The 23,008-nt window shown below is 49.5% G+C and overlaps 1 protein-coding gene across 4 annotated transcripts in view; it reads right to left on the bottom strand.

Annotated features, from left to right (window-relative positions):
• The window catches only part of ITSN1 (intersectin 1), a 97,828-nt gene that overhangs the window by 50,177 nt on the left and 24,643 nt on the right, over positions 1-23,008 (bottom strand). For 3 of the 4 annotated variants that reach the window (XM_032680056.1, XM_032680058.1, XM_032680060.1), the window contains exons 3-14: positions 22,325-22,417; positions 20,612-20,675; positions 14,018-14,178; positions 12,287-12,460; positions 11,638-11,731; positions 10,107-10,207; positions 9,328-9,391; positions 7,024-7,161; positions 6,109-6,224; positions 3,225-3,487; positions 2,068-2,217; positions 1,737-1,877 (exon numbers count right to left, since the gene is read on the bottom strand). In XM_032680056.1, the coding sequence (XP_032535947.1) occupies positions 1,737-1,877; positions 2,068-2,217; positions 3,225-3,487; positions 6,109-6,224; positions 7,024-7,161; positions 9,328-9,391; positions 10,107-10,207; positions 11,638-11,731; positions 12,287-12,460; positions 14,018-14,178; positions 20,612-20,675; positions 22,325-22,417 (1,559 nt within the window). The remainder of the gene's footprint in view (positions 1-1,736; positions 1,878-2,067; positions 2,218-3,224; positions 3,488-6,108; positions 6,225-7,023; positions 7,162-9,327; positions 9,392-10,106; positions 10,208-11,637; positions 11,732-12,286; positions 12,461-14,017; positions 14,179-20,611; positions 20,676-22,324; positions 22,418-23,008) is intronic. The other variant, XM_032680059.1, reaches the window with a different exon arrangement.

Genomic DNA, 23,008 nt, shown 5'->3' with positions numbered 1-23,008 from the left:
AGTTTGGAGAGTGTGTAAGGACAGAGAACGCCAAGGGATCGTGAAGGTCAGATTCTGTTTCCTGAAATCACAGACAACCATGGAATAAGAACCTATCCAAGAACATCCACCAGATGGTTCTCCACATCCTTTCCTTGTACTGGAGAAACAGATGAAAGACATTAATGGCAGCACTAACTCTGAAGTTTCATGCAACAAGAAACGTCCAAGAATTGAGTAACGTCCCACATGGCAGTGAAATCAAATCCCAGTCTCTGCCCCTTGAACAAGGGAAAGTTTTCTTCAAATTCCTTGGGAGCCAAAGGATTCATCAAGGAGAAAAACAGTCCCTGCAGGTAATAAGCAAGTCACAGATCAGGGGTTTGGAAAGGAGGATCCTTCTGAACATCCCTGGAAATGCCACTTGACCAGACAGATCCAGGTAACCAGCACAAACTCCCATCAGCCAGGATTAAGTGGTGCACAACTTCTGCCACAAGTTTAATGAAGCTCCCTCTTGAAACTAATTAATAGGTTGAAGAATAATTACTCCTTTGAATTGACTCATCTTTCCATAGGGAGTTTCAAGTGTATTAAACTAAACTATTTCCAAGGGAAGGTGCATCACCCTTCAGAGATAATGCCAGTGCTGACTTTTTAACCTATTTGAGAGTTTGGAGGATTAAAATCTCCTTTTTTAAAACCCAACTGATTTACTCTGTCCTCTACAGATGAGACAGAAAAATTGACAGGATATTTGAAAAAATAATGGTTTTTTTCAGGAAAAATCTTTTAGGTTCTCCCCAGATAAAATCCAGCCATTTCTCCTAAGCAGTGACACAGTTTTTGGGATAAAAGCACCTCATGTGACACTGCCTGAAATATCAGTGGTGGAGATCAATTAGCACCTGAGGGAAGGTATTACCACAGAGCCACAGCTATTGCTACAAAATCACCCCAAACCCAAAAATCCAACAGGACAGCTGCCAGGGAAGGCAAGAGTGGAGCTGGACTGGAGCAGTAGGATTAGGGTTTAAATCAGGTTTTATACCTGAGCCCTCCTAACCTAAGTGTGAGACTCTCTTTGCAGAGGCAGAAACACACTGAGACACCCCCAGGACAAGCCAAGAATTAATTTCAAGCAATATGAAATATGTAATGAAGAGAAAAGTCCCTAAATTAAATATTAAATCCTACAACCCCCTGGGAACCTTTACAAACCACAAAGCACATTCTCTCCCTAAAATCAGACACCTCAGTTCCACTTCCATTCCACAGAGAACTTCAGATGGAGCAGCAGGAAAGGACAATGCCAGGGCTAGACCAGGAACTGACTGGCATCACTGGGAACTGCAGCTTTGAAAGTTCATTATTTTACAATTAAAAATGGATCATCCACGAGCCATTTCACTGAAGCTGAGTCTTTCTCCCAGCACACAAACTGCAACCACTGCCAGCAAAATCCACGCCATGAAACCCCCTTCTCCTCGTCCTCCCAAACATCTGAGGCCAAACAATTTCTCTCCTGCTCCCCACAGCAGGACTCCAGGAGGATGAAGTGATAAGCACAGACACAGCTTCTAGTGCAGGCACAATTCCTGGATGGGTCTGAAGAACGTTAATTTCCAGGAATGACAAATTATCTCCAATGATTCTTTCGGGGCAAGGAACAGCACACCCCATGCTGGGGCAGCTCTGCTCAGGGAATCAATGCCAAAATTCAGGGCTAAGAATAAAATCAGAGAAGGTTTTCTCACCTGTAGCTGCTGCTGCAAATGGGTGATTTCTGCAATTCTGAGCTCTCTGGATTTGTTTGTACTTTCAATTTCTTGTCTTTGGGTCGACAGCCGACACCTGATATCCTGAAGTTTTCCCTCCAGCTGGTTCCTTTTGTCATTCTTGAAAAGGAAGGAAAAAGAGCTCTGGTTTTATTTTTACCAGAACGTTTTGTCAGGCAAGTCAGGATCTAAAAAGTACTTTTATTTCATATTTACAACCGAAATTCCAGCAAATAAACCCGGCCATGGCACAGCCACTGTCACACTGCCACACTGTCCCTGTGTGTTTGACCCAGGATCCATCACTTACCAGAGCTTCCAGCTCGAATTCCAGGGTTTTCTTCTTTGCCTTCAGGACAACAATGTCCTCCTGCTCCTTGTTCCTCTGGTTGAGCAGCTCCTGCCGACGGTTCCGCTCCCACTCCAGCTGCCTCTGCCTCTCCAGCTCCCGCTTGGCAGCCTGGGGCATCCCAGGAGAAAGGGAAAAATAAAGCAGAAATGGAAATTTATATGATTTATATAATTACAGACGATAAAACAAATGATATCTAACTTGAAAATAAATTTAAAATGAAAAAATATAATTGCTAAACACATATAGTTGCTATTATAATTCATAATTGCTGTTATAATTAATATTTTAATGAGCAATTAAGCCATGAATAAAAACACAGTCCTAGGCTGCTCTGTGCCTCTGAGCACACAAATTGCTCAGTGCTTTAAGTGCTCACTGAGATGGGGCTCCCCTGCACAGCGGAGGTGACTAAAGAGAGAATCCCTTCATTTTCACATTTCCCAAGGTCCAGTTTTCTGATTTACCAACTTTTTTCATATTAAGACTTTGAAAACTCTCCAGAAAAGTATCAAATCCCTTTCCAACCCCCACCACTGGACACCCTGCAGCTTTGCAAAGAACAGCCAAGTGCTCTGCACTGGACTCATCATTGTTTGGCAGTGGGAGAAAATGAGAGCTTTTTAAGTTCCCCAGGGTGTGTTTCCTCTGACAAATTAAAGGTGGGTCAGGTTGGATGGAGCAGCCTGGGCTAGTGGAAGGTGTCCCTGCCCACGGCAGGGGTAGGGACTGGATGATATTAAAGGTCCCTTCCAACCCAAACCATTCTGGGATTCTATAAAATCACCTCATCATTGGAAAATCATGAATGCCATAGGTTTTTCTTCATTCATTCTTTATATCAAATAATAACAATAATTATTATTATTTTTAAAGAAGTCAGAGGTCAGGAGCACACTGTCCTACCCTGAAACGTCTCATACATTCACTCCACAGGAAAAATGAAGGGATTGCTGACTCTTCCTCACCTCCAAGCCCCCAGAAATGTGGGTTCATGCTCCCAGTGCTGCTCACTCCCAGTGCCAGCCCAGCCCCGAGTGCCCATCTCCCACCTGGTCCCCCCAGCCCCCGTGCCCAGGACACGGCCCCCGACCCAAGCTCTGCTGCCCCGTTACCTCTCTCCTCTCTATTTCTTTCCTCCTCTCCTCCTCCCTCTGCCGCTCCAGCTCCCGCTGTTTCTCCAGCTGCTTCTCCAGCTCCAGCTGCCTCTTGCGCTCCTGCTCCTGCCGCTCGCGCTCCTTCCTCTCCTGCTCTGCCCTCTCCAGCTGTGCCAGCCGCTCCTGCTCCTTGCGCTGCTGCTCCAGGAGCGCCTGGCGCCGCTTCTCCAGCTCCAGGTTCCCCCGCTCGAAGTTCTCCCGCTTCTTGTCCTCGAACGTCACTGTGGGGTGTGGGAACAGGGGGCAGAGAGGGCAATGAAGCTGTCACTGACTCACACCAGCCCATACCAGTGTGAGTCCCAGTGCTGAATCCAAGTGGAACAAGCTCCCAGCAGGAGCAGGTGCTGCTCCCCACTGTGGAGCTCCATGGGTCATTCTGAGGTTGAGCACTGTGCTGGTTTGAAACCCCCAAAAATCCAATTCCCAAGTCCAAGCCCCCCTCCCACAACTCACCCCAGTGTGAGAGGGGTTTTCCAGACACAACACAGGACTCAAATATGGGGGGAAGGGAATTATATTACAATAATTCCACAAATAAATATTATAATACATTATATACACAATCCTAACTACTTCTCCTATGATAAAGCAGTATTTACATTGGATCAAATCTCTTTTCCCTCCAATAAAAGTCCAGAAGGGAAGAAGGAAAGATCCTTTCCACTTTCAGGGCAGCAGTCTCTCTCTTCTCCCATGCAGCAGCTGGAGTTGGAGTTGTAGCTGGATCTCTTTCCATTACACACAAGGGGGTCTCCTCTCAGCCCTCTCAGCCCTTCGACTCCAAGCAAAAGTCTCTCTCCCATGGACTGCAATAGCTGGGACAAAAGCTCACTTCACCACGTCATATCATGGGCTGTAAGACATCCCATGAAGGTCCCTTCCTCACGGGGTTGAGTTCCCTCGAGTCAGAACATTTAGGGCAGCTTTCAGTTCAGTCTTTGCCTTAAGTGTTCTATCAGAGCTCCTGTGCTCTGTCTCAGTCTGCCAGCCTGGCCAGCATTTACACTGTTGAGCCCCTCAAACCCACATCCTCAGGAAACCAAAGTGTGGATTTCCATCCCCATTCCTCAGGCTTCCAGGCCTGGAAGTCCAACGAGTGGGGGTAATTTAGGCAAAGCATTCTCCAGGTGATCCTCTGTGAGGACACGGGACCCCTGGATAACTGCAGCAGTCCCAGAGCCAACACTTCCATCAGAGCAAGGCCAAGGATTCAGCTGGTGACATCATCAAAAAGCCATCAAGCAAATAACCAGAATGAATTTAAACTTGATATTCTCCCAAGATCGCTCCTTACTGCCAGGAAAGAAATGGCTCAAGTTCTAGAGCAGCTGAGCCCAGGGAGTCTGGATTCCTGCACACCCACATCCTCACCACTGGCCTAAAAGTGACCTCAGTTCCAGCACAGGTTCCCTGACATCCCTCTGCAGGATCAGGGACTGTCTTCCCTCCAAATTATTCTTCCCACTTCACCTTCTGTTCCTTTTCATACCCTCTGTGTCCCACTCCCACACCCCACAGTCCAGATTTCTCTCCCTGCATGCCCAACATGGACATTTTTGGGATGCAAGGCAAGAGACAGCACATATTTCCTCCCAAGTGTGCACACACTGCTGGACACATCAGTCCAACAGCTGCTGAACCAGCTGAATTCTTCTCTTCTCAAGTTTGTCCCCTTCTGTTGCCAATTCCCTTTTCTCTTCCTTTTGTTCTTTTCCCAGAACTGCTGGAAGTTGTATAAAACCCACACTGTTACATGGACTGCGAGGAAACAGGGCTCTGTGGGAATACTGGGATCTCTTACAGAGCACCCAGGCCAGAGGATGAAGGCAGCAGAGAGTTTGCCTTGCAGTCCTGGAACAGGGATGCAAAGTGCTGCCTGTGGGAGTGCAGGAGAGGAGCAGCCTGGAGGCTGTTCCCACCTCCAGTGTCTCCAACACAAAGGAGCAGGAAGGAGCTGGACCCAGCAGTGTCCTGGTGATGCCTCTGACAAGTCCCAAATTGCTCTGCAGAGGCAGCACTTCCCAGGTAGGCTGTGGAACCCCCCAGCAGGGGCCTCATGGGAACATCCCTCTGGGAGCACGAAATATCCCTCCTGGAACACAAAATATCCCTCTGGGAGCACAAAATATCCCTCCTGGAACACGAAATACCCCTCTGGGAGCACAAAATATCCCTCCTGGAACACAAAATATCCCTCCTGGAGCACGAAATATCCCTCCTGGAGCACGAAATATCCCTCCTGGAACACAAAATATCCCTCCTGGAACACGAAATACCCCTCCTGGAACACAAAATATCCCTCCTGGAACACAAAACATCCCTCTGGGAGCACAAAATATCCCTCCTGGAACACGAAATACCCCTCCTGGAACACGAAATACCCCTCCTGGAACACGAAATACCCCTCCTGGAACACAAAATATCCCTCTTAGAACACAAAATATCCCCCCTGGAACACAAAATATCCCTCTGGGAGCACAAAATATCCCTCCTGGAACACGAAATATCCCTCCTAGAACACAAAATATCCCTCCTGGAACACAAAACATCCCTCTGGGAGCACGAAATATCCCTCCTGGAACACGAAATATCCCTCTTGGAACACAAAATATCCCTCCTAGAACACGAAATATCCCTCCTGGAACACGAAATATCCCTCCTGGAACACAAAATATCCCTCTGGGAGCATGAAATATTCCTCCTGGAACACGAAATAACCCTCCTGGAACACGAAATAACCCTCCTAGAACATGAAATATCCCTCCTGGAACACGAAATATCCCTCTGGGAGCACGAAATATCCCTCCTGGAACACGAAATATCCCTCTTTTCACCTGCTCACCTGGTAATTTCTTTTCCAGTTGCTGCTGCTCTTCCTCTAATGCTGGTTCTTCTGGTAACCTTTGGTCTACAGACACTGAGCTGGCAGCAGAAATCCCACTGCCAGAGCGGACTCTTCTGCCAAGAAAACAGGGATTTCAGGTGCTTAGGACAACCTATGCCTGCCCAAATTATTCAGGATTAATGAGGAAACCAAATTCAGTGCAATGATGTAACATTTCATGATGCTTAATATTCTTTCAGAGGGTTTTACTCAGGCATTCCCTTAGGATAACATTATTCCCCAGAGTCCCAACAGCTCTCCCTGGTGATCTGAGAAACCCAGTTCCAAGTTCTCCATGAAACTTCCCAATATGTCCAGCCCTGTCCCCAAAATCTCTCCCAAGTGCCCAGTCTGGAGCTGGTTTTTAAACTACAGCAGAAGTAGCAGAGACAGAGGAAGAGCTCAGTATAGTCAGGTTAAAAGCAGGATCCCAGGTGGAATACACAGAACAATGGGAATCTTCAGGGGGATACCTGAAGCATGCAGTATGCAAACATTTCTTTCCATTATAATGGACTGTCTTCCCACCCATTTCTCCACAAAAAAAAAAAGTGAAATAGAGAAAGAGAAGTGATGAGTGACCACAGTTTTCACAGATCCAGCTGTACCAAGGGGGCTGAATGTGGTACAGTGTAGATCCATAACATGTCTGGAATTCCAACACATTCCATTTGCTCCAAGGAAGTGTAAGCTTTAGATTCCTGTGGCCAGACTAAGCAAGTTTTGGAAGGTGTGTCAGCATAAAGCACCCACCAAACTGTTCTGAGAGGACAAGAAGGACAGGGGTCACTGCTCAGGCTGCTGTGCTTTACACTCCCAGGACAGCTTTCCCAGATGGAATACAAATTTAGGAGTGAGATTCCCAAGTGTTACCTAAAGGAAGGTGGGATAAACTCTGGAGGCAGTGCAGGGGGCAAGGGCTGCCCAGCCATAGCTAAATCAATGAGGTGCATGGCCAGGATAAACTCCTCAGCTGTCAGCTTCCCATCCTGGTCGATATCAGACAGATTCCTTGGGAAGGGAAGGGGCAAAGTAAGGAAATGAGTAAATATTAAAAATCACCATTCAAAAGCATCATTTTAACATATTCAGTTCCAAATTAATTCATTTTTTTCCACGCTACTTTTTTCCAAAACGAATGAAAAGCAAAACCCAAATGCTCCCCTACTTCCCATATTTCTCATGGATGTCTGCCTTGAAAGCAGCCTTGTAGCCATGGCTTCTCCTTCTCCTGCCCTGAGTGCTGCCTGCACCACGGGGAGAAGGGACATGAACCAAGGGAGTTCTCCTGAACAGCTCGTGAACACCCACTGCCCAACATCACTCAGAAAAGAACCAGCTCAGGTGTTTGGCAGAGCCTTTTGGTTTGGTTTCCCTCTTCCCTGGAGGCTCCCCCCTCACATTCCAGAGCTCCCACTGGCATTGAAACCCAAGCCATTAACCTTCTGGTCCTGACAAGCACAAAACCACTCTGGCATCATCCATTAAAAATCAGTGAGTAACAACCCAAACCAGAGCTCCAACCCACGCACAAAATGCTTTTGCTCATGTTGGGGTGGTACTGGACAAAATGAACAGCCTAAACTTTGTCCAGGGACAGGACCCAGGGAAGGGCTGGAGCTGGGACAGGGCAGGCTCAGGGTGGATCTCAGCACAAGGTTCTTCCCCCAGAGGGTGGTGGGCACTGCCCAGGCTCCCCAGGGCAGTGGGCACGGCCCCAAGGCTGCCAGAGCTCCAGGAGGGTTTGGACAACGCTCTGAGGGACAGGGGGGGATTGTTGGGGTGTCCTGGGCAGGGCCAGGGCTTGGACTGGATGAGCCTTGGGGGTCCCTCCCAGCTCAGGATTTGTTTCTCTAGCCTGCTGCACTCTAACCAAGCAGGAAAATCTCCCATGGTAATGTGACAATCAAAAGACAAAGAAGGGATATATTATATTTTGATGTCCCAAGGCACAGGACTTTGTTGATGTGATTTAAATTTGGAAGGCAATTCCAGCCTCATTTGATCCATGGCTTGTGCCACTGAACTCCTCAGGCTGGAGACAAGAACGAGCCAGGAGAATGAAAATCTAGGGTGCAAAGAAATAATTGCTCAGCTCCTCCAGCAGCCTGGGTCCACATTTTATCAGGAACTCCCAGGACAGCTGAGAGGCCACACTTGCCTTTGTGTGTCTGAGTGAGTGAGTTCAGTGCCAGCACAGCCTGATAAAGCCTCTGCTCTCCCAGAGAACGGCACCTGCAGCTCCACTGGCCAGGAAAGGGACCCACATTTAGGACAACAAGAGCTGTAACATCCATTCCTTATCTCCATGGATAGTTTGGATGGCCAAAAATTGACATTTTGGCAGTCTGAATGTCCAAAATTGAATGAGTTCTGTGTAGAACTCCTGGAGTTCACTGGTGGCTGACCCCTGTCCACACAACCCACTTCAAGACTGGCAACAAGCTGGGTATTTTTTGGAAAATCATCTGCTGGATGATTGGGCTGATTTATTTTTATCCCTTTGTTATGAAACAGAGAAGGGAAGAGTGGGTTTTAATAATATATAACAAAACTATCAGTGCTTTGCAAAGAGAACAAGTGCAGTTCAGGTGGGTGAGCTCCAATGGTTTGCAAGCACAGACTCATAAAGAAGAGAAATTAATTAGGAACAATTTCCCATATGACAATAAGAACATCATAAAGTTCAGCAAACAACAAGTTGAAAGGAAAAAGAGAGGCTGAGACCAATCCTTTTAAATTGCCTTATTGCAAGTGTCTGTAACTGCAGCTCCTGGGAAACCAGCCCTTCCAAACTCATGGAAAAGGCAGAGAAAGCCCAAAGAAGTGTGGCTCAGGTTAAGCTTCCTGTTGTACAACCTGTGCAAAGGTAAAGGTTTCACTGGTGCTGCCTCACAGGGGGCAGGGATGTGGGAGGTACAGGGTGCTGGAATCTGCTCTGCCTAAAAACCCCTCCCTGAACCCCAACTGCCTGAACATCCCACAGAACAGGCTCCTGGTATTTTTGGGAATATTAATAAAGACACAGAAGTGCAGCTTTTGTTTGATAAAGTAAAACATGAAAAAGAGAAATGTGTGATTTATCAGAGACTGAAAATGGAGAAAACCCCCCAGAACCCAGTGCAGAGGTTTAAGAACAGTTTGTGTTTGGAGGGCAATGAACAGATTTATTTTTACCATATTGTGGCCAGCTGAGCCTGGGGCAAACTGGACTGCATGAGGATCGTTCTTGCTTGGGGACCTGAAAGTGAAACAAATATTAACAAACAAACAAACACTGCAGAGATGTGATCAGCATCTGTTATTTGTTATAACAGGTGTTACTTGGCTCCCCAAATAACAAATACATTATCCTTCCCTTCTGCACAATTACCATGGAATCCCAGACTGGTTTGGGTGGGAAGGGACCTCAAAGCCCATCCAGTGCCACCCCCTGCCATGGGCAGGGACACCTCCCACCAGCCCAGGTTGCTCCAAGCCCCATCCAACCTGGCCTTGGACACTTCCAGGGATCCAGGGACAGCCACAGCTTCTCTGGGCAACTAAATAATTTAGATTAAAAACCAAAAAGCTCTGAAACACAAAGAGATGCACCAGAACTGGGAAAGCTTAGCCAGGGAACCAGTCTAGGTTCTTGCTGGAACTGGCCAGGTGCTCCCAGCAGAGGGTGAGCTGAACACTGGAAATGGCTGCACAAGTTCTCACAGAACCCACTGTGCCCTTTTCCAGAATGATTTCCCAGGGTCAATCTATTTGGCAGAAAATAAAGGAGAGATGGTGATAAAATGATCCCAGCTATGATGAATATTCACTTCTAAACAAGCCCAATAATCACATGGGAGAGTGAAACAGAAAAACAGTGATGAGTCTCTTACTATGTGAACAGCAGCCTCAGTGAGACTAAAACTGGCCTTTCACAGCTGGAAAAAGAGAGACAACAAAAATTGTTGCAGTACCTGTCAAGTGTCCACTCATGGTTTTGTCGTGGCTGTTGAAGAGCTGCCGGTACTTGAGGCGTGAGGACTGAGGGACAGCCCACTCTGCCACGGAGGGAGCACTGGAACCACAGCACAGGGCACTGTCAGTGGGGTCATGGCAACATCAGGGGTCAATCACAGAGCCTCAGAAGGGTTTGGGCTGGGAGGGGCCTTAAAGATCATCCCATCCCACCCCCTGCCATGGGCAGGGACACCTTCCACCAGCCCAGGTTGCTCCAAGCCCCATCCAACCTGGCCTTGGACACTTCCAGGGATCCAGGGGCAGCCACTGCTTCTCTGGGCAACCTGGGCCAGGGGCTCAACAGCCTCACAAGGAGGTGAAGTGCTGCACAGAAATCAAGTTTTACACCTGAAAAGGTTCTTTTGCCCAGTATTGGGAAGGAATTCCTGGCTGTGAGGGTGGGGAGGCCCTGGCCCAGGTTGCCCAGAGAAGCTGTGGCTGCCCCTGGATCCCTGGAAGTGTCCAAGGCCAGGCTGGAGCTTGGAGCAACCTGGGCTGGTGGAAGGTGTCCCTGGCCATGGCAGGGGGTGGGATGAGATGAACCCCCACTGCAGGGGGGTCTCCCCTGAGGGGCAGAGGGGCACAATCTCCCCTGCCCTGCTGCCCACGCTGGGGGATCAGCCCAGGGCACGGGGGGGTCTGGGCTGGGCCATGTCCAGCCTCTCCCCCACCAGCACCCCCAGGGCCTTCTCCCAGGGCTGCTCCATCTGCTCATCCCCAGCCTGGATTGATCCTGGAGATGCCCCAGTCCAAGCACCAGCACTTGGCCTTGTTAAACCTCAGGAGATTCCCAAGGGCCACTGCTCCAGTCTGTCCAGGTCCCTCTGGATGGTCCCATCCTTCAGGTGTGTCCCTGCAGCCTCAGCTTGGGGTCACCTGAAAGCTGCTGAGGGTGGCCCCGAGCCCTCTGTGCCACTGGGGAAGGGATCAGCTCCCACTGGTCCCAGTATGGAGCCCTGAGGACACCACTGATGGCCAGCAGGACTCTGAGCCTTGAAATAATCTAAAAGCCCTAAATCTAAAAAGGTGATTTTTCACCTTTGAAGAATAGAGAAGAAACAAGTGTGTGGAGTGCATTTAAAATACAAGAGCCATTAAACAATTTGCTTTTAAAAACAACCAAGAGTTGTCAATTTGAAATGATAAATTACTTGTGTTGTCACACTTCCAGGAGTGTCTGTGCAGTATTGCACAGCCCATGGTGTGTTTACAGGAGCAAAGGCTTTTCTAAAAATTAAGTTTCCAAGAGCTTGAGAACAGTGTCAATACTGTTAATAGTTAATTATTGTATTTCCATGATTTCCTGCTCCTGGAGCATTCCCTGTAAAACCACAGCACCCCGTGAAAGGCTGGAGTGGTACCTCAGCAGGGATTGGTTTCTGCAGGAAATATTATTTCAGAAAACAACTTTGTGAAAGAGGAGGGAGCTTTTCCAAGTGGGGGGGACCCAAATGCCCACATTTACCCAGCCCCTGCCCCACGACCCACCTGGGCACATCGAAGGACTGTGCCTTCTGCAGCTTTGCATTGAGCTGAGCTCCCGGCCCGGATCTGCTGAAGGAAGAACTCTTTGGCAATGTGGCTGTGAAGGAGAAAAGAGGGATTTATCAGTGCTAATGCTTCAAACTGGAGAATGTCCAGGGCATTCAGTCAGTCCCTAACATGACACAAGCACTCTGGGTCTGATGGGATCTCTTTAACAATATAAAGGTAAGGGAGTCCAACAGAACAGGGGGAAACACAAGGGCTCTTCCCTCGTGGCTTTTTTCCTTTTGCAGTTTTCTGCAAACCCTGCTGACATTAAAATACAGTGTGGATAAACGACCTGCAGCCCAGTATTTTACAGCCCTCCTAACCAGCAGTACTTAACAGTTATAAAGAGACAGGAGAGCCCCAATTTCCTGGCACCAGGAGATTTCTCCGCGCGCTGTTCCATTTTCTCCCCGTGACAGACTCCTGCGGTGGGACACGTCCACACTCCTCCCTTAACTCTCCTCCCAGTGCCACCCAGTGCCACCGGGCTCGAGCCCAGCCCAGTCCTTACCCCGAGGCATCCTCAGAAAGGCTGATGCCCCGCGTGCAGCTCCAGGGGGAGTGGCAGGGCAGGGTTAATAGCGGAGGAGGGAGATGAGCGTACCGGGGTGAGCGAAAGCAGGCAGAGGCTGGATGACAGCGGGAGCTCCGTTAGCCAGGGGAGGGACGGCAGGAACAGAGGACACTAACGGGGGGGACATCCCCACCACCGGCATGGAGGCCATGGGCACCGGGGCCACTGAGCTGAGGGAGGGCATGTTGGCAATGCCCCCGAGACCTACGGGCGAGAAAGGAGAGAGTTGTGCTGGGTGAGACACTCGAGACAACGCCTGCAGCCTCCACAGAGGGGGGAGAGAATCCCAGTGGGAACCTACACCCCCCAGGGCAGAGGGAGCAGCACCCTGCTGAGGGTGTGAGCACAGAACACCACACTGGGTGCAGCACTGCCCCAGGAAGTCTGTGAGGGTTTGCTAAGAGAGGAATTGTTTGCCTGAGCACAGAACACCACACTGGGTGCAGCACTGCCCCAGGAAGTCCGTGAGGGTTTGCTAAGAAAGGAATTGTTGGCCTGGAACTAAAGGAAGAGCAGCACCGTGAGCTCCAGGCAGGAATGAACCCCCAGCCTGCACAAGGAGCTGCAGGATCAAGTGCTCCCAGCTCTTGCTGGGATGAAAAGGGGCAAAGCTAATGGGGACAGCACAGTAATGAGTGTTTTAGGGGTGAGCAGAGTTACAGGGAGAACAGGGAGGTTAAAAAGGGCCAGTCAAGCCAGTGGAAAGAACAAGCAAACAGATGGGATCAAGTGTACAGGGAACGAGAGAAAGGGAATCCCAGATTTTGCTGATTTTTGTAGGGGGTTAAATCTATTCTGCCTTTTCTCACTTAGACCTGTATTTGCTCTATCCAGTTTCATTGTTTTCTTACAGTTTTATTTGTGACTGTAAAACCTGTGTGAGTGGCAGCAGATCAAACCCCATTGCTGCAGGCAGCTTATCAGAGGCACTGTTCCCTTTCCTTAGGACATTTAGGTGGGACATCGGGAAGGAATTCCTGGCTGGGAGGGTGGGGAGGCCCTGGCCCAGGTTGCCCAGAGAAGCTGTGGCTGCCCCTGGATCCCTGGAAGTGTCCAAGGCCAGGCTGGACGGGGTTTGGAGCAACCTGGGCTGGTGGAAGGTGTCCCTGCCCATGGCAGGGGTGGCACTGGATGGGCTTTAAAGTCTTTCCCAACCCAAACCACTCTGGGATTCTCAAGCACCAATAAACCTGAGTCACAGCAACGACTAACCCAGAAAGGTAAAGACCCTCTCCCTGCAGGACACAGGAGAACACCAGTGTGTCAAGCAGGAGGTTTGCCTTCACTTGGCTATTTTCCTCTCCCCATCCCATTTTCCCTACTCTTCCTTGAAATGATGGTGACTTTGGCAGCACTTAACCCCCAGGACTGAACCAGCAGCTCATGCCAGAGCAGCACCGTTCTTAAAACAAAAACTTGTAAAAACTCAAGGAAAACAGAGCTAATCTTGCCAAGGCTGGAGATGCCATAAGGCCAAGCTGGAATCTAAACTCCAGCACTCTGGGATGCACCAGCCCTGCTGCCTGAGCCACTTTTTGTCTGGAGCAGTGTCAGGCCTGAAGCAAACAGGACCTCAGCTCATGTTACTGTGCTCAAAGCCCAGTGCAATTTTTGGGGGGGGCACATGCAGTACCTGGCTTTGAGTTCGTGTCCCTTTAGAAGCTCTTTTTCCTAAAACTTTCTTTCAGAAACTGCCAAATGTCACCCCAGTTCAATGGGGGTGCTGCAGTGCAAGCCAGCAAGGAGGAAAAGGGAGCTCACCAAATCCTGGGGCGCCGGGCAGGGCGAGGGGTGGCTGCTTCATGACGGGGGGCAGAGAAGAGGGGAGCTGGTACCCCTGGAGCTTCAGCTTGATGAGCTTCATGGCGATGGAGAACTCCAAGGGATCCATCCTGCCATCATTGTTCATGTCAGCTAGAGCCCTGCAGGACACACACAGTCACAGCCTGGGATCAACAACTGCAACACACCGGGATGGACATTCCAGGCTGAGGAAGGGAACGGAGCTGGGGAAGGGGCTGGAGCAGCAGGAGGGGCTGAGGGAGCTGGGGGGGCTCAGCCTGGAGAAAAGGAGGCTCAGGGGGGACCTTCTGGCTCTGCAACCCCCTGACAGGAGGGGGGAGCCGGGGGGGGTCGGGCTCTGCTGCCAGGGAACAAGGGACAGGAGGAGAGGGAACGGCCTCCAGCTGTGCCAGGGGAGGCTCAGGTTGGACAGGAGGAGGAATTTCCTGCTGGAAAGGGTGGTCAGGCCTTGGCAGGGGCTGCCCAGGGAGGTTTGGAGTGCCCAGCCCTGGAGGTGTCCCAGGAAGGCCTGGCCGTGGCACTCAGTGCTCTGGGCTGGGGGACAAGGTGGGGATGGGGCACAGGGGGGATCCATGGGCTGGGAGGGCTTTTCCAACCCCAATGATTTTGGGATTCTGACTAATTCCCACTCAAAATAACTATGCCAAGCTAAAAATGATCATGAAACAAGATACTATTTAAGCTGAGAGCTCCTTGATTTCTTTCTTGGGGTGAATAAAATTTTTCAAGTGGCTTTTCAACTCCTGAAGGAATTAAAATGAGGCATCGAGAGAAGGACCAGTGGAGTTGTACAAAAACTCTGCAAAATGACACCAGTGAGACTACACAGTCCTCAAACAGCACCACAGAAAGCAAATCCCTGAGTTTGCAAATCTGTACTTGAGCTACACTTAAAATAAAACACTCTTTAAATCCATGAGCTTTACCCCCTGCATCCCATCCACGAGTGTGCAAATGTGTTTTCAATTAAACAATAGCACTCGAGATGAAACATTGAGCCTGGACCTTGAATAGGCTTTCAAGGAGAGGAGTCTGACTTAAACAGTCTGCTTTTTGTTCCTTCCCCTGCTAGTGAAGAAAACCCAGCTCAGCAGGGAATAGGGGTGGGAGCTTGGGGGGAGAAGCAGGAAGAAGAATGTCAATCCCTGCCATTGCACACCAGAGAAACCCAGAGCAAATGCACATTAAAATGGAATCAGCTGTAAACTCAGTTTTAAACATTATGCTTGTTTCTGTGTTGGAAGAATTAAGCACAGATTTTGGTACTGGAATAACACAGAATGTAAGTTCATGCACATATTTACATGTCATGGATGGTCTGGTTGGACTGGAGCTTTATTTCTCATCAAATCCCTCCCAAGAAAGTTTTCATGCCAGTGTGTGAAAAGTTACCCAAAAAGTACCACAGTGACCTGACAGCTGCTCATCCAAGGACACAGCCAGGGAAATGCAGTGGCAGAATGGAAACCCTCCAACTCCAAAAAAAGTCCAAAAACTTGAAAGAGGTAGATCCCAGCAGGGGTTTGCAAAGGTCAGCCCTGGTTTAGATCACCAGCAGCAAGAGAGACACTCCAAAGCTTCCCAGTTCTCCTAAGACAGCATTTTCTGAGCTGTAGCTGTTCTTAATCCACCAGCTCTGATGTCCTGGGACTAAATAACAGCGATGAAAATCTGGGAGCAGCATTTAAAGGAAGTCTGGAGAGGAAACTGTCAACACTGAGGCTCAAATATTTATATCCTTAAAAAATATGTGCTGCACCAGTGCCTGAAAGATGGTGAATCATGGAATGGGATTGGAAGGGACCTGAAAGATCATCCTATTCCACCAGCCCAGGTTGCTCCAAGCCCCGTCCAACCTGGCCTTGGACACTTCCAGGGATCCAGGGGCAGCCACAGCTTCTCTGGCCAACCTGGGCCAGGGCCTCCCCACCCTCCCAGCCAGGAATTCCTTCCCAATATCCCATCTAACCCTGCCCTCTGGCACTGGGAAGCCATTCCCTGTGTCCTGTCCCTCCATCCCTTGTCCCCAGTCCCCCTCCAGCTCTCCTGGAGCCCCTTTAGGCCCTGCAAGGGGCTCTCAGCTCTCCCTGGATCCTTCTCTTCTCCAGGTGAACCCCCCCAGCTCTCCCAGCCTGTCACATAATCAGCTTATCTGTTCAACCTCAGTGGCTTCTGCACCTGGCAATTCCTAATTTATCAAATATAAACCTTTCCCTGACTGAGCACAGGCAGAGGCCCTCAGTGGGTTCCATCCATGGCCATGACATTGCAGGAAGAGCAAAGATCCCTCCATGGGAAGCCCCATCTCCAGGCCCACTTTCCTGCTGGGACACAGCAAGTCTCTGCATTCTGCACCAGGAACACCAACTGCCCAGGGATCAGACACTGATGGGCACCAGGTTCTCTGCTTTCACTGAACTCCAATCCACAGAAACACCAGCAGCTTCTCATTCAGCATCTGACCTTCTGGGAACTCATTTACACCAACAGCTTCATTACACAAATTAGCAGCACAAATTGCACTGAAAAGGATTCTGTGCAAACCCCAGAATTCACACACAGTCTTACAACATCCCAACAAAAACCACCTTCTGACAAAATCTTCATGCAAAAATAGGACCAATTTCCATTTCTAGTCACAGAACTCAGTGTGAGACTCAGATTTTGCAGAACAAACATCACTGGGATGCAGCGAGTGGCTGCCAGCAAAGAGCCCCTCATTCCACTGCTCTGCTCCCAAGGACATTTGGAATAATGTGGTGCCCTTAAATTGGTTTGGTTGAAGGTCTGGCCGGATCCAGAGCAGGGCAGTAAATGGATTAAACCCTGACTGACTATTCATCAGATTTTAGAGAGGCCAGCCCTGCGTTTATTTCTAATGACAAGGGCTCAGCATCATCCCAGGGCTCAGGGGCTGACAGATCCTTCCCCTATGGATCTTTTTCTGCTCCTTTCTCTCATCTTTCCTGCAGAATGCAAAGACAACTTGATTATTTTTGCATTTCTGAGGCACAGAAAATGAGCACGTGCAGTTTTCCCATGAAATATGCTCATAATTAACACACAAACCATCTCTCCACGAAAACAGCCCAGTGTTAGAACAAGGAAATCTCCCTGCAGTTCCAAAATCTGGATTTATTTAGCTTTACATTCCCATATTGGATCACACAATCCCATGTTGGGCTATAAAACTCAGCCCTAAACAGAGAGCAGAAACGAGGTCTGTCCCATCAGCCACGTCACGGATCCGTGTGGAATAAGTTACAACTCCCAGAATTCCCACCAGTTTTGCCCCCACTTGGACACCAAGTGAGGAAGGGTGGGAGGGAAGCAGGTGTCAGAAATAGGGAAGTCCCCCAAAGGCTTTGCTCTGTCCTGGACAGGTGAGTAACCCCAAATGCCTGGAAAACACGTGGCATTGCTGCAGTTCTCCTTCCACTCCAGAGGGACGGGACACTCCAAAGGGGCTTTTGGAGGCCCCCATTCCCAAGGGCTCCAAGGAAAGGCAGATTATTGCTGCTGAGGCACAGTTACCTCACAGGCCCAGCTCAAAGCCTAATTAGAGGCCTCTTAATTGATCCCCAGCTTGGAGAAGCCCAAGGCTGGTAAAGGGTAGATGAGTGCAGGAGGTGTCAGCACAGACCATAATTCTGCCACTCCTTTGCTCCACTGAGGGCCCAGAGACTTATTTTATCTTAAAGGAATGAGCAGAAGGGACACAAGAGTTCTCAGTGCTAAAAACCAGGGAGCTTCTGTTTTTAAGGACTGTAAATTCTGGAGAAGCTTTTATCAACAGCAGAAAGGAGAGATTTATCAGGTATATTCCAGATATATTCCCTGTGTGTGTCCATCCAGCTCCAACTGATCCTTTAGGAAACAAAGGCCAGGCTTTTATCAGATCATCACAATCAACTATTTCAAATAAATGGAATAACTAAGAATAGGAGAACACTTCCAAAACACAACACACAGACAGACATTGCCATGTGGACTCCCCATCCCTGGAAGTGTCCAAGGCCAGGCTGGACGGGGCTTGGAGCAACCTGGGCTGGTGGAAGGTGTCCCTGCCCATGGCAGGGGTGACATGGATGATCTTTAATGTCCCTTCCAACCCAAACCATCCTGGGATTGGGATTCTGTGATTTCTTGGATCAGAAAATTAATTCAGGAGTTTTACAAGTTGCTCTAACTCAAAATAACAACTTTCCTTCCTTAAGGACTCCTGTCCATCCCCTTCTCTCCCTCTAACAGTCAAATGCCATCTCCAAACCCCAAACCCATTTATTCCAGAAGTAAAGGCTGATGGAAAAGCAGTTTTATGCAGCTTGTATCTCTCAGAGATTTTGGGCTTATTACTCCAGAACTGCCCCTCTAAAGCACTCCTGGATCTATACACAGATTTTTACTTCAACATTTACTTCTCTTAATTCAGAGTTGATTGAAAAAATGAGAGAGACAGAGAGAAAGAAATGTTAAAATGCTGCTTTATGATTTACAAAGGCAGCTTGAATAAGTTTTAGTTCAGCTTCATTAACAAAAATGTGCAAGTTCAGGTCTTGTCTCTATGACAACTCCAGAGGGAGTGGAATGATTCCCTTCCTCTCAAGAGCCTGGAAAACTGAATAATTCAGAGAGGAAGAGATCCTCAGTCAGACTATTTACAACTGTTCAGTTCTGTGAACACCTATTTAAAGGCAATGCCTGTGGAAGATTTTTGGAGAAAGGATGTCTTGTTTAAGACAAAACTTCTTTCCTTGTTTAATTCAGAGGCCAGAGAAGCTCCAAAGGGACATCTGAACTTTCACGGAGTCTTCAGCAAATAAGAAAACCAGACCAGCTCTGATATTTGTAAGATGAAGATAATTAGAAAAGCAAATAAGCCTTTGATTTAAAAGCCATGTGAATCTGGGCATGCAGGCTTCCAAAGGGAAAAAATATTTCCCCTTGGACACTTCCAGGGATCCAGGGGCAGCCACAGCTTCTCTGGGCAACCTGGGCCAGGGCCTCCCCACCCTCACAGCCACCAATTCCTTCCAATATCCCACCTAACCCTGCCCTCTGGCAGTGGGAAGCCATTCCCCCTGCCCTGGCACTGCATCAGCAGGTCTGAGTCTGGCAGGTGGAGCAGAAACACCTCCAATTCTGCAGGAAAAACTGGCACTGTGGAAACACTTGTGCTGTGCCACACACAGGGATGCACATCCTCATCTGGCTGAGCTCACCAAGGAGGAGGAAAACTTGTGAGCTTTCAGTGACTCCAACTCCAGTGGAGACACTCTCTGCCAGTCTGAGCTCCTGTAACAAATCCCATCCTGCCCAGGCTCTCCCATCACAACATTTTCAACGCTGCTCACTGTGCTCAGCAATTGTGTCAGTCCAGTTCCAACAAAGCTGCAAGTGTTGTCATTGGGAAGGAGGGTTTGAAACTGCCAAATTTACAAATGTACAAATGCCATTTGCAAAGGCTCCCTGCTGCCAGGGCCTGAGCTGGGCACCACAACACAGCCCCAGCACTGCAGCTTTGCCTTTGGAAAGCACGGGGAAGGAGCTCAGTGATACCACAGAATCCCAGAGCCATCAGGGCTGGGAGAGACCTCCAGGATAAACCAGTCCCACCCCAGCACCTCCAGGATCACCCCTAATCCGTGTCCCCAAGGGCCACATCCAGACACCTCTGCAACACTCCCAGAGACAGGGACTCCACCACCTCCCTGGGACACTTATTCCAAGGCCTGACCACCCTTTCCAGCAGCAAATTCCTCCTCCTGTCCAACCTGAGCCTCCCCTGGCACAGCTGGAGGCCGTTCCCTCTCCTCCTGTCCCTTGTTCCCTGGCAGCAGAGCCCGACCCCCCCCGGCTCCCCCCTCCTGTCAGGGGGTTGCAGAGCCAGAAGGTCCCCCCTGAGCCTCCTTTGCTCCAGGATGAGCCCCCCCAGCTCCCTCAGCCCCTCCTGCTGCTCCAGCCCCTTCCCAGCTCCCTTCCCTTCCCTGCACATGCTCCAGCCCCTCCATGTCTCTCTTCCATGAGGTTCCAGACCTGGACACAGCCCTGGAGGTCCCTCAGCAGTGCCAGCACAGGGGACAGTCCCTGCCCTGGGGCTGTGCCCACACTATCCCTGATCCAGCCCAGGTGCCTTTGGCCTCTTGCCCCCCTGGGCACACCCGGGCTTGTGTTCATCCCCTGTCACCAGCACCCCCAGGGCCTTCTCCAGCTTTTCTGCCACCCTTTCCCCAGCCTGGACTATTCCAGGGGGTTGGTGTGACCCGAGGGCAGGACCCAGCACTTGGCCTTGTTGTCCATCCCACAGATCCAGCCTGTCCAGATCCCTCTGCAGAGCCTTCCTGCCCTCCAGCACCAACTCTGCCACCCAACTTGTGTCACCCACATCCACATCATCAGTAAAGACATTAGACAGGACCAGCCCCAACCCTGAGCCCTGGGGATCCCAGCTGGATTTGGGTCCATTCCCACCCCCCCAGTCCCTGTCCCAGTCTGGCCCAGTAAATGCCACCCTGCTGGAGCTGCCCTTCTCCCACCCCATCCCATACTCACCATATCTGTGCTAACACTGGCTGAGGTAACCCAGACTGAAAAAAAAAGTTCCTGGCTTGATCACCTGGAAAATAAATAGGACATCTATAAATACCTGGCAGAGGGGAGGGGAGATCAGGAGTCAAAAATATCTGTAAGAGAAGCAGCAGGAAAACCATAAATAGTTAATGCCACACTTACATAACAGAGTATGAGGCCAAAACATATTTGGGGATTTGTAAACCCACCACAAATTTCCAACAGGCACCTGCTGGAACAGGGAGCACCACCCAGAGTCCCCTGGGAAGGAACATTTAGGGAAACTCCTGGCTCACAGCCCCCAGGCTGGGTTAAAGGCTCACATGGAATCACATGCCTTGTGAAAACAAGAAAAGTTTTCCTTCCAGGAAAGTCTGTACCAATATAAACTCTACCCTGGATTTTTTGGAAGCACAGTGCCAGTCAGACAGCACAAACTAAATAAAGTGGTAAATAAAGTTGAATAAAGTGATAGGCCACTATTAAAGTAATTAATGCTGCATTTCAAAGTCATTTTCCAACTATCAGTGAAAAGTAAGGATAGCAAAACAATGACAGAGGGATTAGGCACTTGGGGATGCTGTGGCCTGTAAATGAAAGTCGTGAACAAATCAGAAACAGGAGTAATTACCAAAGGAGGTCAATCAAAGTGGCAGGATTTTGTACCATATGTACCATTTTGTACCATGGACCAGGAACAGAAACCATGGGGTTGGACACTCAGGGGAGTGTGGATGTGAGGAAACTCCACTGAGGAGCTGATCCTGATTTCCCACTCTAGAAATCTTCCTGATGGATCAGAGAGCAGGAAAGCAAAACACTTCTGTACCTTTCATTTCAACTGAGCATCACTGGAGAGGGATGTTGGACAAGGGATGGAGGGACAGGACAAGGGGAAATGGCTCCCACTGCCAGAGGACAGGGTTGGATGGGATATTGGGAAGGAATTCCTGGCTGGGAGGGTGGGGAGGCCCTGGCCCAGGTTGCCCAGAGAAGCTGTGGCTGCCCCTGGATCCCTGGAAGTGTCCAAGGCCAAGTTGGACGGGGCTTGGAGCAACCTGGGCTGGTGGAAGGTGTCCCTGCCCGTGGCAGGGGTGGCACTGGATGGGCTTTGAGGTCCCTCCCAAGCCCCCCCTCTGTGACTCTGTGATGCTCATTTACACAGCTCTGAAGAAAACCAAATGCAGCAAAACAAAGTTCCAAAGAGGAGCCCTCCCAGTGCCTCTGAAACCAAAGTAATTAGTGGTGCCCATGAAAATCCAGCAGGATCAGTGCAATTCCTTGCCTTGCAGCTCTGCTCCCCAGTGCTCCCATCAGTTTTGCATTTTAGATCTTCTGCAGAGCTCGGCCGTGCTCATCTCACTGCTTTACCCAGAGAGCTCCCAAACCAGCCTGCAGTTAAATTGATCTTTATTTAATCAGACTTTAATCTCTGAGGATGTTGGCCGGGTGGGCTGACCCCAGACAGAGACTAAGAACTCAGTCACTCACTGAATCCCCTCTTCCCAGCAGGAGAGGGAAGAGAAAATAGCAGAAAACATCAGAAGGTATATGAAATACGGGACATAAAATGAGAAATATCTGTTCATTTTTTTTCATTCTCATGCCCATACATCTCCCAGGAAACTGTACATATTTCAGGTCACCAGTTAAGATTTAATTGAATGGAACTGGGAGTGAAAACTCCTTCTTTACCAGTGATAAATCCAGCTGTGGGTTTCAGACTGTGGAACTGCTGGTCATGCTTGGCTCTCTCCTCCACAGTGATAGCCCAGATATCCAGGTTGCCTGGTGCAAAAGAGAGGGAGAAATGACAGTAAGAAACTTCAGCTAAAAAACACCCTCCTCTTATTTCAGAGTGTAATTATCACCTCTGGACCTCTGAGAACAGCCTGGGGTGGGGGATCCTTTGCCTCCCAGAGCACACACGGGGCGAGAACAGGAAAAAGAACAAATTGGAATCAGGGACACCTTCCACCAGCCCAGGGTGCTCCAGGCCCTGTCCAACCTGGCCTTGGACACTTCCAGGGATCCAGGGGCAGCCACAGCTTCTCTGGCCAACCTGGGCCAGGGCCTCTCCACCCTCCTAGCCAGGAATTCTTTCCCAATATCCCATCTAACCCTGCCCAGAGAAAAGCCACAAAGAGATGTAACCTTGAAGTGGAACCAGACCAGTTACACTGAAATTTATCTTCATAATCTTTCTGCAGATCAGCTGCAAAACTGAACTAAAAATGTGTCCCCAGTATCCAAGGGGGCCCACAAGGAAGCCAGAGCAGGACTCTGGACCGGGAACTGCAGTGACAGGACAAGGAGTGATGGATCCAAAGTGAAATTTAGGTGAGATATTAGGAAGGAATTCCTGGCTGGGAGGGTGGG

This window comes from Chiroxiphia lanceolata, chromosome 2, assembly GCF_009829145.1.
Source record: "Chiroxiphia lanceolata isolate bChiLan1 chromosome 2, bChiLan1.pri, whole genome shotgun sequence".
NCBI lineage: Eukaryota > Metazoa > Chordata > Aves > Passeriformes > Pipridae > Chiroxiphia > Chiroxiphia lanceolata.
This window is presented reverse-complemented; position numbering and strand designations above follow the sequence as displayed.